The 12,479-nt window shown below is 48.2% G+C and overlaps 1 protein-coding gene across 3 annotated transcripts in view; it reads right to left on the bottom strand.

The window, feature by feature from the left end:
- The window catches only part of GGT1 (gamma-glutamyltransferase 1), a 31,089-nt gene extending 20,111 nt beyond the window's left edge, over nucleotides 1-10,978 (bottom strand). The window contains exons 1-2 of one of the 3 annotated variants that reach the window (XM_027714351.2): nucleotides 10,844-10,978; nucleotides 10,507-10,677 (exon numbers count right to left, since the gene is read on the bottom strand). In XM_027714351.2, coding sequence (XP_027570152.1) covers nucleotides 10,507-10,628 — 122 coding nt within the window. In that variant the 5' untranslated portion in view covers nucleotides 10,629-10,677; nucleotides 10,844-10,978. Of the gene's footprint in view, nucleotides 1-2,537; nucleotides 2,740-10,506; nucleotides 10,678-10,843 lie in introns of those variants that run through there. The other 2 variants (XM_027714354.2, XM_027714355.2) reach the window with 2 other exon arrangements.
- Nucleotides 10,979-12,479: the final 1,501 nt, after the last annotated feature.

Genomic DNA, 12,479 nt, shown 5'->3' with positions numbered 1-12,479 from the left:
AGAGAACTGGTAGATGGGGAGATTTATTAACCCTTTCTTACCAGCCACATGGCCCAGTTCTGGTTATACTCTTCTACCCACCCAGGCAGCTGAAGCTGGGACAGTGCTGTGTGACAGCTGACAGGGCTCCTGGGTGGGCAGAGGCTTTGCTGATTGCTGTTGCAGAAACAATCCTTCTACTCCTTCCTTCCAGAAAAGGGTGACTGTCCTCTGTTCAAGGTCTGCTTTCTTTTATCACTTTTCCTTAATTTTATCTTTCTGCTACTCAGTCTTACTCATTAATTTCATGTCAAGCTCCGCTGTTTCCAAAACCTACACCAATCTGTACCTTTTATCTACCAGCTTTATAAAGTCCTTTCATCTTTCCAAAGCCTTTCTGCCAGGCCACCAAAGGGACTGTGTTCTTGCAGCTGACAGACTTGCCCTCCCCTCAGCTGCCAGCAATAAGCTGAGCAACACAGTCCTGCACAGCTTCCCCTCAACATCACCATCCTGAATAAGAGGGGAGAGAACTACTGGAGGAAGAAAGGGGGAAAGAAGAGGGAATAACAGGGGGAAAGAAGAAAACCTAAAGTGCTGAAAGGGAAAAACAGACAAAGTGGGGATGAAAGAGGCAGACAGGAGGACAAAAAAGACAAAAGAATAGGAAAGGAGGAAACTAAAGGGGAGAAAGCCTCTCAAGGCTAGAGGCTTTCTTCAGTCTAGCCTGACTGCTGCAGTTGGACCTGTCCTTCACATGCACATCAAAGCCCTCCAATCACAGATGAAGTCTAGACTTTCTTGATGCTCTGCAGAGGGATTTATTCAATGTCATTGCCATAGCAAGTAACTATGTATTTTATAGACTGTAGAGCATCTGGATGGGTGCAGCAAGAACCAACAATAAAACTCGGATTCCAATATAATAAATGAACTCAAGACTGAATTCACTGAAGAGGTTTCACAGACTGCAGCTGAACTTGGAAGAAAAGAGCTCTGTTTCCAACTGAAAAAAATTTGTAGCTACCTGCTTAAATTTGCCTGCTTTTGCTAAATCAAGACTCTACAGGTAGACACGTATCTGAATTACCACAGAGCTGGTTTGAATAACTTTGTCTCTCTTGGTCTGACTCCTGTTTGCTGTGGACAGCTGGATCAGGAAATGCAGCCCAGGACTGCAAACTTATGCTGGGAGAGCCCCCCTCTGACATGTTAAAAGGGCTCCAGACAAGAGCAGGAGCAGGTCTTTGTTTTCCAAGCATATGTAGGAGAGGTCCATTCTTTTTGTTCTGGTAATGAGCACAGAGTCTCCCAGATGTTCTCCTGGTCCTTCACATGTCTAAATATTCATTTTCCTGGGCAGAATGTGTTCCTTTTCACACCAATACATTTGCCCTTGACACTTCCTTGCAACAGAATTTTTTTACAAAGAATTAAATTTGGCCTGCTTGATTTATTTCAGGGCATTTTTTTCTGTTTTGCAGGCCTGTTTCCCCATCCATGACTGATCTCCTGACCTGTGCTGAGCGCTCTGCCTGCTCTGCATCGGGAGCTTTGCTCTATTCCGCAGCACTGCCCTTCTACTCTGCTTCTGGAACACACCTCCAGCATCATCCCATTGTCCCTGCAGCTTTTCTGGCTCTGCATCTGCCTCCTGGCCTTTCCCCTTGCTACCAGGTAAGAAACATGTCAGTGCTTGACCTCCTATCCCAACAGAGTTTTTTCAGGTTACCACTTAGAAGCACAGAATGATGTGGAAAGAAGAAGTATCCAAGATCTATGGATTTCAGCCTACTTCTTAGACCTAGCTTCCTCTGAAGAGCACCACTTGCCAGTAGGACACTGACTGAATTTCTCATCTTTAGGACCCCCTGAAATCTGTCTTCCAGCGTTTGTGTAGCTCTGGCCTCTCTGGTGGTTTTGAGAGCCTTTCCTGTGTCCAGTTGCTAAAGCAGCATTTCTCTTATCAGCAATGCCATGTCACTCACACCATGTGCAAAACCAGGGTCAAGTTGAGACTCAGTCTGATAACCCAATACCAATCTTTCCATAGACCTTGTCAACCCAATAAAGAGTGAAGACCAACATCAGCTTGGGTGGTATACAGGGTGCCTTCAAAAGGTTGGATGAGCCATGCAGAGGTGAAATATCTCCTCTAATGATGTGACTGAGATCCCAGGGCACTAGACTCCCAGCTCCTTTCTTTGATCTCAGCCTCTGTCAGAAAACCAAATTCCGCTTGAAGCCATCAGTTCATGTACTGCTGACCCTGAACCAGTGGCTGTTCAGATTGCCTGGACAGAGACCCTGCTCCCTGTGACCCAGCCTTCACTGAGAAAATTCAAAGTCAACACAGTAGATAAAGACCTGTCAATCTCTATAAGAGAGAAACACTTGCTTTTCCAACCTGAGCCTGAGGCTTGTGAAACAAAGGTACCCTTTAATAAAGTAGGATTAAAGAACTGGAAAGGTATGTAATAAAGGGAAAGAACTCCTCTATTTCACACCCCAATCCAACCAAAATACGGAGATAAGATAAAATCATGCTGTTTACTCACTACTTTAAAAGTTCTGTTCTCCCTGGGTGCAGTTCACCTTCAGCTAGTGACACCAAAAGAAGGTGCTTCTGCCTTGCTCTCCTGCCCCTTATTCCTCGAGGGTTCCCAGATGCAGGGGCTCCAAAGCAAGATCAGTCACAGAGAGCCGAGTGGCAGCAAGGCTTCATATATGGGAGTGGTCAGAAGGGGAGGGTGATGTAATGAAGTCCTATCTTTGAGCAGTAAAGGCATGCCACCCTTCCCCCTCCCTGTCCCTGAAGAATTGCTGGCTCACAGGGCAAGCTGAGAACAGAGTGGTCCAGCACTTTCCATGCCGTACTTTCTCACGGTAAAGGGAACAGCGTAGAGGGTGGGGAGCAAGGAAAGACCACACTTGAATGGAGACAATACTTTGATGTTAGGTAGTCCCAAGAGTGAATCTGTACTGGCAGAGTTGTTTCTTTTCTTCTTGCATCAAACAATAGTGTGCCAAGTTGCTGGTTTTCTCCTGGCACAGGTCCTGACAGCAAGGACACCCTCTGCATTAGGGCACTGGTGACCCCATACCCATCCTGATCAGGCCAATCCCATTCCTGCACTCGTCAAAATTAGCTGATGCTGGAGCACTGCCCAGCTCCATGGCCATAGGGACTGGGAGCTCTGTGGAGGAGAAGGATCGTGTGTCCCATAAAAGGTGGTGTCTTGGACACTGACCTGGGAAGCTCTTGAGAGGCACATCCTGCCCTTATCCATCAGAGGAAGTCATGTACCCTGTGAATAGAGAGGAAATCTCTCAAGGATGCACCATTGCTTCCCAAAGGGAAAAGATTTAATTTTCAACTTCCTTAATTTCAGTTTTGTTGATCTCTCACTGAAGGGCTTGTTTGACCATGAAAAGCCACGTCATGCATTAGGATGAGGTTTGCCTGATTCAAAGGTTATAAATAATTGGTTGGGTATCTCTGTAATTGCTCCATAAAGAAGATGCCAGGTCTAACAGATTATGTCTGTGTTCTCAGCTGAGGCAACTGGAAATGGCAGGAGGCAGTCCAGGCTTTCACAAAGTGGAATTCATGGAGTTACACTCACCTACCAGGAACGGTACCAAGACCTGCAGGACCATGTAACAGCAGCCAAACAAATACCACCCGCTCACAGAACCAAAATCTCACACTGACAGGAAGCTCCATGGCTGGTTCTTAGGGTTGGGTGGGGAAGGAAGATGTGGGAATGACTCTTGCAAGAAGAACTGCTTGTGCAACACATAGTGAACTGGACTGGAGAATGATCTTACCCTTAACCCTTCACAGGTTATGTTTTTAGCCAGAGATCTCCCCTGTCCTCTTCACAGAACACTGTGCTAGCCTAAGAAGCTATCTAAACTCTGTAAAGAGTGTTCCTGCACACAACATCATAGTCTGAGTCTCACCCTAAGGAATGGGCCTGCTTTGATAGTGTCAAGGGACTTGAAAGCAGATACATAACTGAGATCCCCTTTTAACTGCTAGAAATGCTGCATAAGAGATTTTTTCAGATATAGGACAAACTGGCCTTCTCTTGCAGATGTAAGATTTGCTCACTATATTTGCACTCTCCAGAATCTCAATAAACTACTCCCTCTTGTCCTGTTACTTTAGAGGGGGCCTGGCTTTGGAGCTGTTGGAATCAAACCAGAAACAATTAACATTGAGTTGTTCTGATATCCTTATCAAAATGAGAAATATGCACCCCTGACAGACATTTTCAGTACACCCACAACTGCAGCAGACTTCATCCATGCCAAGGAAGGCTCCCCACTTGCTCAAGGTGCCACATGTTTTTTACAGGACAGTTTGAAGACAACCTAAACATGCTGGGTGAGTGGCAAAGTGAACTCTAACCAAACTCTAAGCACAAAGAGGAGAGTCGTAATAGGTCCCTTCCCCTATTTCTCCGCTGATACTCATGGTAGGACACAGGGGGGTCTGTGGAAAGCTGCCTAGCAAATATGAGCATCCAGTATATGCTGCAGGAAGGTCTCCAAACTCCATAATCCATCCAGATTGCCACATTCTTGTCAACATCACTACAAAAAAATTCACTACTTAACAGCATTTTTAAGTTACTGTCAGGGCCAGGGAGCCTTACAGGCCAAATGAGAAAAGCACTCATATCCCCACTTTAGAGACAGGACAATAGAGACAATCTTGCCCAGGGATTCAGAGCAGGTCAGTGCCTGGGCTGGAATAAGGAATCTTGTCCCCAGATTCCCTTAAGCATGTTGATAGGCTTTACCTCTCTTCCCTGTCACATGCCCAATATATACAGTAAATCCAGAGTCAGCTGGAAGTGACAACTGCAGAGGCTGACAATGATCTAATTGCACAGTGTCTGGAGCTCCGTGGGCTGCTGTTTTCAGTGTTTCTCATAGCTTTGGTTTCTCCCCCACTGTAAACAGGGAATTAATAAAATGCGAAGGTAGCACCCTTCATCTTCCAGTGAAAAATGACAGCAGATTAGATTGCAGCAGAGGATCTGGGGAGGAGTTCAAAGTGTTTACCACATAATGGAAAACTTGCAGATTATTACAGAAAGTTGTTGGGTGACTAATTGCTGTTAAAGTCTAACCTAAGCAAGAGGGCCCTAAAACCAGAGGATCATGGACTTTTCCCAGCAAGAGCCAAGGTCCACTACGCAGACCTTCACAAATCTTTTTTCCATTCTGCTTAAGAATCAGTGGGAGTTGGAGATGTGAGGGCTCAGAAGTTATTCCTGGACGTGAATGAACACTGACCCACGGAGATCTGTGGTGCAGCCCACCCAAACTTTGCCTCATGAGAGCTGCGCTTCTCAGGAAGCCTCACAGCTTCTTGTTCCTTTCTCAGCAGCTTCTGCTGATGGATCAGCTCTACTTTCTCGGAACAACAAATGAAACATCTCAGCATAAAATTCAGCACATCCTGGTAAGCCAGCATAAAATTCAGCACATCCTGGTAAGCCAGAATTACTTTAGTATGGCAAGTTCTCTATTGAATCACTTAGAAGCTCTTGCCCTGTGGCAGGGTCGGGGTTGCAGCTCTCAGAGAGGGATGGGGCAGAGCAGCAGCAGCAATCCTGAGATCTGTTATCCCCACTTTTCAGCCCTCTGACCCAGGCCTGGTAGCGTCTGCAGCCACCACTGTCCACTGCAGGACCACTCAGCTCACAGTGGGAATGAACCCATCTCCAGCTGTTCAGGTGCTGCATGGGAAAAAACTCCAGGGAGTTGCTGAGAGGGCTGTACATAAAGCTCTAATTTGCACTGAGCTGTGTACCCTCTGGCTACACCCCTGCAGTCTTCAGAGGGCAAACCTATCTCTGGGATGAACACCCAGAAACAAGAGTGTCATGGGCCGGGGAGCTCTGATTTACACTGGGTCCCTTTTCCCTGGAGGGTGCTCAGCAGCAGCACAAAGAGTTCATATTACACTATACGGGGAGGTCACACACCGTGCAAGACAGCTCACGCCCTAAGTGAGAATCTGGACTTACAACTCTTTTATTCCAGTGGTTCCCAGCTCCTCACACTCTCTGTTTGCTCCCTGGAACTATAGCCTCAGGAAATAAATGAATTTTCTTTCTAAAGATGTCACTTGCTGCAGCTCCACGTACTCCCCTAGTCCTTGAGGCTCACAGTTCGTCCAGCTAAGACTTGTGTAATACAGTTCCCAGCTCTGTGTGGCCATCTGAGCCCATCGGTTTTGACCCTAGGAGGGAAATGCACAACACAGATTCAGTCTTGGTGCAAACCACGAGCCATGTGAGGGATGGGCACTATTGTACAACAGGGCAGGCTCCTGTCACAGCCCATGTTTCAGCAAAGCAGTTGAGTATGTTCAGCTTCCACCAGCCCAAGGGTATACCCTGAAAGCACTGGGTGATTCTGTGCTTTCCAGAGTCACGGTCACAAAGTTCATTCACACAAAAGAAGACCAAAGGGACAAGAGCCTGTCTTGACTGGCCTCTGCATCGGAATGCAGAAACCTGGCAGGTTTGATGCTCACAGCATCTCCTCCTCTGGACATAGGACTTTGGGAAGGATAAGTGCTCAAACACCAACAAGTCTTCTGTCCTGAGAGATACCACCCACTATCAGGATAACAGGATTCACATCTCAAGTACAGATCAGAGAACACAGTCCCTTTCTGGTTTATCTGGCCCTTGGCCCAGCCTTCTTCAGGCTTGTTTATTTAGGTGTCGCAAAGGGCACCAGAAATGGCCATTGCTTTTGAGAGGTCAGAATCACAGGTCTCTGCCTCAAAGCACTTGCAACCTGGAAAGTGTGGAAGGGCCAGCTGGGCAGAGCAGCAGAGACTGCACCAGCTTGGCTCCAGGAAAGACACACTTGCCATGTCTTCAGGAGGAGCATACGTGCCACAGACACAGGACAGATAGCACTGCACAGCAACCAAACCCCATCAGTTCTGCCTCTCCATCCCACAAGGATGGGCTGCACAGCATTAACATCACAGCCTCTCTGTGCTGGGATGGGGCAGACTCTGGGTGCTTTCCATCGGCTGAGCCTGCACCTGCTGCCATTTCCACTGCCAGTGGGAACCACAGATCCCTTTACCGCATTTCAACCTGATATCTGGAGAAGGTTTTGTTTGTTTTGCCAATGTGCCAGGGCTGCAATTAGCTGGTAGAGCAGGCAGCAGGCCAGTTACACCTGCATGGCACAGCACAAGGGGATACGAGTGAGCAGCTGCTTTAACCCCCCTTTATCCACCTGGGCCCCCTGACCACTGCCCCCAGGCAGGGAGAAATGAGAACAGATGAGAAACCAGAGGCATTTCTCTGGCTCTGCACTCTCAAAGATCACTGTGTCTCCCACAGGTTGAGAGGAGGGGTACTACAAACATAGGCACTCCCTAAATTACGAGAGCCACGGCAGCCGGTGCCATCAGGCACAAATAAACTTTTGCAGGGGGTAGAGTGGCCTCCCCTCTGGGAAGGGTCCTCATCTGCCCTGGCAGATGGAGGCAAAGGGGCTTCCCAGAGGCTGGAGTGATATTCCCACTCTCCCCACTCCCCACATGAGGTGCAAATCCCCGACTCTGGCCCTCTGACGCTTGCTGGGGGGACAGAATAACCATTTTCTGACAGCTGTTGTGCCTCTGTCTCCCAACTGTTCCCTGCACAGTGGCCTCACAGCACTGAGGAAGAGGGATAATTTGCTGGTGGGGTCAGCCCAGTGTGTAATGGGGGTTTTTGGGGAAACAGACTTTAGGACTCAATGGGGCTGCTCCCCCATGAGAGCTCCCATGGCCAGAAATGAACTTTGAACTCCAGCAGGGCAGGGCAGAGCTGTGCAGAGACAGAAGACTAGATAAAAGAGATTACTTCTATATATATATGGATTTTTTTTAAGAGAGCAGGAAGGAGCAGGGAAGAGAGGCAGAGTTCAGGGCTTGGTCTGACTGTTCAGATCTGAGGCTACCAGAAATGCTGGCTGCTCTTGAAAAGGCTTCCTGCCTCCCCCCATGCCACCCCATGCCTGGCCTCTGCCACAGAGATCCCACCAGCTTAATTTGGGCTTTTGGGTGAGAGCACAGAAACACAATAGTGACAGGAATGAAAAGCAATGGGGAGGATAACACCCAGGAGACTTATTCTTGTAGAGGAACAATATTATATCAAAGAGGATCTGTGAAGACAGGGAAGAGCCTTTTGTAAAACTCACAATTGAGCCAAATCCTGCAGTTATTATGTGCTGGTCTCTCAGGAACCCCATGATGAAGACTGTCCCAAAGGGGGACCCCTGTGCCAGGTCAGGCCATGTGCCAGACACGCTGCACATAGAGCAGTAAAACACCCACTGCACAGTCACTGTTTGCCCTGTGTGTGTGCTTTTTAATTACAGTTTTTGTTTGCAAAGCATCTCTTATAGAAAAGACAAATTGCATTACTCTCAGCTTATTAAAATCACACTCAGAGTTTCTCAACTGCTAATTACACCCAGGCAGCAGTGTCAGTGTAATTAAAGCTGGGATGGACGTTTGGGGAGCCAGGAGCCCAGCTGCCACACAACCCCATCCCTGCACCAGCCAGAGCCAGGCTCAGCTGCCTGAGCCCGGCCCAAGCCTTGGCCCCCTGTCATACCAGGCACAGCCACTGCCATGCCATGACAGAAGATGATGCAGGTAAGGCCAAACACCTCCTCAACACATGGGAATGGATCCCCTGCACCAAACGTCCCCAGGTTACAGCTGGGCTCTCACTCTGACTCTGCTGCACAGGCAGGGGCTGGGGCAAGGGATACACGTGGCCTGGGGGTTACAGCACTGAGGCGTGGGGACTGAAAGGGAGTTTATTCCTGTTTCTGCTAATAAATAACTGCAATAAATCACACTGCTTGTCTGAGACTCCATTTCCTTTCATGCAAAACAGAGATTTTGGGCTTTCCTGTTAACTAAGCAGCTCTGGGGACAAACAGACTCTTGCTCACACCCATCTGACACAAGCATTTTAAAGCCTGACTGTGGCATACAACAGATCTGGGAGTGAATTACACAGGGGAAGGTGTGAAGCCCTAGAGACTACAAGACCCAGAGAACTGAGAGACAGCATTAAAAGAGCTTACAGACCTGCGAGAAGCTGGAGCTCACTGCAGAACCAGCCGTGCCTCTGCACCGCTTGGTCTTGGGAGAAGGGAACAGCAGGTGTGCAAACAGCCGTGTGGGCAGCACAGCAAAACACCTGCCCTGAGCCCAGGAGCCTCAGAAATAGAGCTCTTGCTGCACAGCTGGGACCAGTTAAGCTTTGGGTAAGTGGGGACTTAACCCCAGCACTGGCTTCCTGCTGCCAAGGGGATGTTGTGGAGAATATCACCTCCAGGAAGATGGAGCACTAATTAGGGAAAGCAGATAAATACTGCATCTCTTTCAAGAAGAGTTTCCTTCCCACTGAAGTCCTCACAGTTTCAGTGCTCAGCAGGATACAACACATCCTTAAATGACTTCCTGGAGCCTGGTTTCAAAGATCAGTCCCTTCAAAAGCAATAACAAGCCAAGATCAATAGCAGCCCCAGGAGAGCTCTGAGCATACCAGCTCCAAAACCACCAAGCTATCGCTACAGCCAGTTACCTACCAGATGCTAAGGGGCAATTCTACCTTTTCACTTCTGAAAAAGCTACTGAGACTTCCTAAGTGATCAACCTTACTTAATTATCAAGAAAAAAAAATGAACTAGTAGGAAATTTTACATTTCAGAAACAGGATGATGTGCCTGTGCAACATATCCTGGAGAGGCAAACCTGCAGATACAGTTCACAGAAGAAGAGGAGCAGAGCTCACAGACACTGGTTGTGATCCCAAGAAAAAAGATATGCTCATTTGCTCCTTGAACAGTTTTACTACTAACTCCCTAAAGTTACTAATGGGAAGTTCTGGGAAGTAGCTATCAGGTAATCATTTTTAACCTAATACAAATTATAAGTGAAGAATGAACGATCAAAACTTCATGTGAAAAATGCTGAGTGGGGTACCCTACGAATGCCAGAAACAGCATGTTCATTATATTTACTTGTGGTCCAGTAATGGAATGAGAGAAGATAACATATGGAGCTAGCAAAGGATAGCAGAAAAATTTCAGTTGGGGAAAACTTGAAAACATCTGCAAAACAGGGCAAATAAGAGCAGATGAAATTCAATATAGAGAAATATGTGATGCCTGGCTGTGATAAACCAATATGAAGGACAGATATATACTGATGGTATGAGTTAGGACCTCTTTTCACCACCATTAAATTTCTTACACAGATTTGGGGGAAAAATGCAGCAAGAAAGAAGAAAGAATTTGTTCATCCGCTCTTTAGAGCTTATAAATGAAACTGGGTCTGTAAAGAGGAATAGTATTCCTTTGAAAAGGAAAAAGAGGACAAAGGCAGAATTAAGAATCAAAGCTGGCAAATCAAGCTACAGCTACAGAAACTTTTTTTAAAAAAATAGTAACTTAGTACAAGGAACTTACCTAAGAAATACCATAACAAAGATTACGCCAAACATATCGAGCACAACTAACTGTAGCTCCCTTGGAATAGCATTGAAATCTGTCCAAATAGGAGAATTCCAGTCAGAGGTCAGCATTTTCATCCCTTAAAACACATGTGCAACGTCAGAGCGTGCCACAGGAACACAGTGCCTGAAAAGCAAAGGCAGGATTCCCGAGAGCTTCAAGCCTTCCTCTCCCTGCCTGGAGCTTCTGGCAGTGTAGTATCACCCAGCCTCATCTCACCTCCAGCCTCCGAGCAGAGTCACTCTCCCCGCTCCATCCGCCCCACAGACACACCTGCGCGCTGCGATCCTACCTGGAGCTAAGTGGGATTTTCCATGCAGGCGGTGCGGCATCTCAGGGGTCCTCCCAGCACATCCCTGCCTGGCCCAGGGCTTGGCGACTGGCCCAGCGAGAGGAGAGCCTGTTCTCCAGAGCAGCCGGGCTGTTCCCCTGTGGGTGAGAGGCTGGGTCAGTCCCAGTTCTTGTGCTGGGCACTAGATGGCACAGACGGGAGGCGATTCCAGGGTAGCCAGCCCGCGGGCCGGGGCGGGCCGGACAAAAGGGTCTGCCGGTTGTCCACGGGAGGCAGCTGCCAGGGGGAATGCGCTGCCAGCAGCGGCATCCCACGGGGGTATCCCCTCCATGGAGTGTCCCCCTTACCACTGCCCTGCTGCACCCCCTCCATCCCGTCCTGTCCTGTCCAGGCAAAGCGTTGCCTGTGCTGCAGGAAGCTGGATAGCTCAGCAAGGGCCGTGGCATCCGTGCCCCTGCCTCCTGAACATGACCTGCTACTCCTCACCAAGCGCGGGCTCCCTGCCTCGGCCTCAAAAACACCTTATTCACGGAGCAGCCCTATATTTGGTTCAAACTGCATCAAAAAGAGGGTGGAAATCCTCACTGGGATCAACTGTCCTGTTTCAATGTGAGGCTGCACTTTTGTGCATCGGCCTCCAGGATACTAAACACCACCTGAGTGCAGAGAGAGACACCAAGGGCCACCTGTTCCATCAGTGGTCCCTCTGGGTTCTGGCCAGGTCTGAGGAAAGGCATCCCCAGCACCTTTCCTTTGCCCTGTGGGATGATGGTGCAAAGGAGGGAAGCACTTAGTCATTACTCTAAAAGCGTTTGTCACAAGGTAACTCCTCTAAAGCAGCTCACTCTTCCCCCTGGTTTTCTTCCTTTTCAGCACTGCTGCCTGCAATCACTGAGGCAGGACCTGCACCTCGAAGCCTTCCCAACCTCATCTTCCTCAATTTCTAGGCGTGGATGGAATTCCTTACAAGTGAACTGTGTGGACTGACGCGATGAGGCAAACATGGGCTAAGCCACACAGAACTGCTGTGGTAAGCACAGAAAAAGCCAAAGCATTTTCTATGGTGACAAAAAAAAAAGTAGGGGAAGGTAGAAGGTTTTATGTTGGCCTCTGCCATTCGACATTAGAAATTCACTTTGCTTCAAAGGTTAACACAGTTAATGCATCTGCTGAAGATCACAGGCTCTGACAGCCTGTCTGGAAAAGCTCCATCCATAGCACTGCACGAGGGACAGCATGTGCAGGATGGCACTGAGGAAAGCAGCAAGCTTTGTGCACAGGGCAGAAGTGGCACACATGGGTGTTATCCAAACCAAACCTGAGCCTGGCAAAGCCCAAAAGAGCTTTTGTGCTGAGCAGCTTGGTGGTGCCAGGTATTAATGACACAAACAGGACTCCTAGGAAAAGCCTGTTTGCTTTTCCAGCAGCACTACCCTTTCCTGTTTGTCTGCTCATGGCACTGCCCAACAGACTGCAGTGGGTTTAGGCATCATCTAGATCAAACCTCACAGAGTGAATCCCTCAGGGTGTCTTAAGTGAGAGACAAAACATAATTCAGATGCCAGCACCGAAAAATCCAAATTCATCAATGGTGTAAACAGGGTAGTAGGTCAGTTTGGCTCAGTGGCTCTTATCT

This window comes from Pipra filicauda, unplaced genomic scaffold (genome assembly GCF_003945595.2).
Source record: "Pipra filicauda isolate LSUMZ 115617 unplaced genomic scaffold, ASM394559v2 scaffold33_size4404698_pilon, whole genome shotgun sequence".
Lineage (NCBI taxonomy): Eukaryota > Metazoa > Chordata > Aves > Passeriformes > Pipridae > Pipra > Pipra filicauda.
The sequence above is the reverse complement of the archived record's forward strand: the minus strand, read 5'-3'. Positions and strand labels throughout refer to the sequence as shown.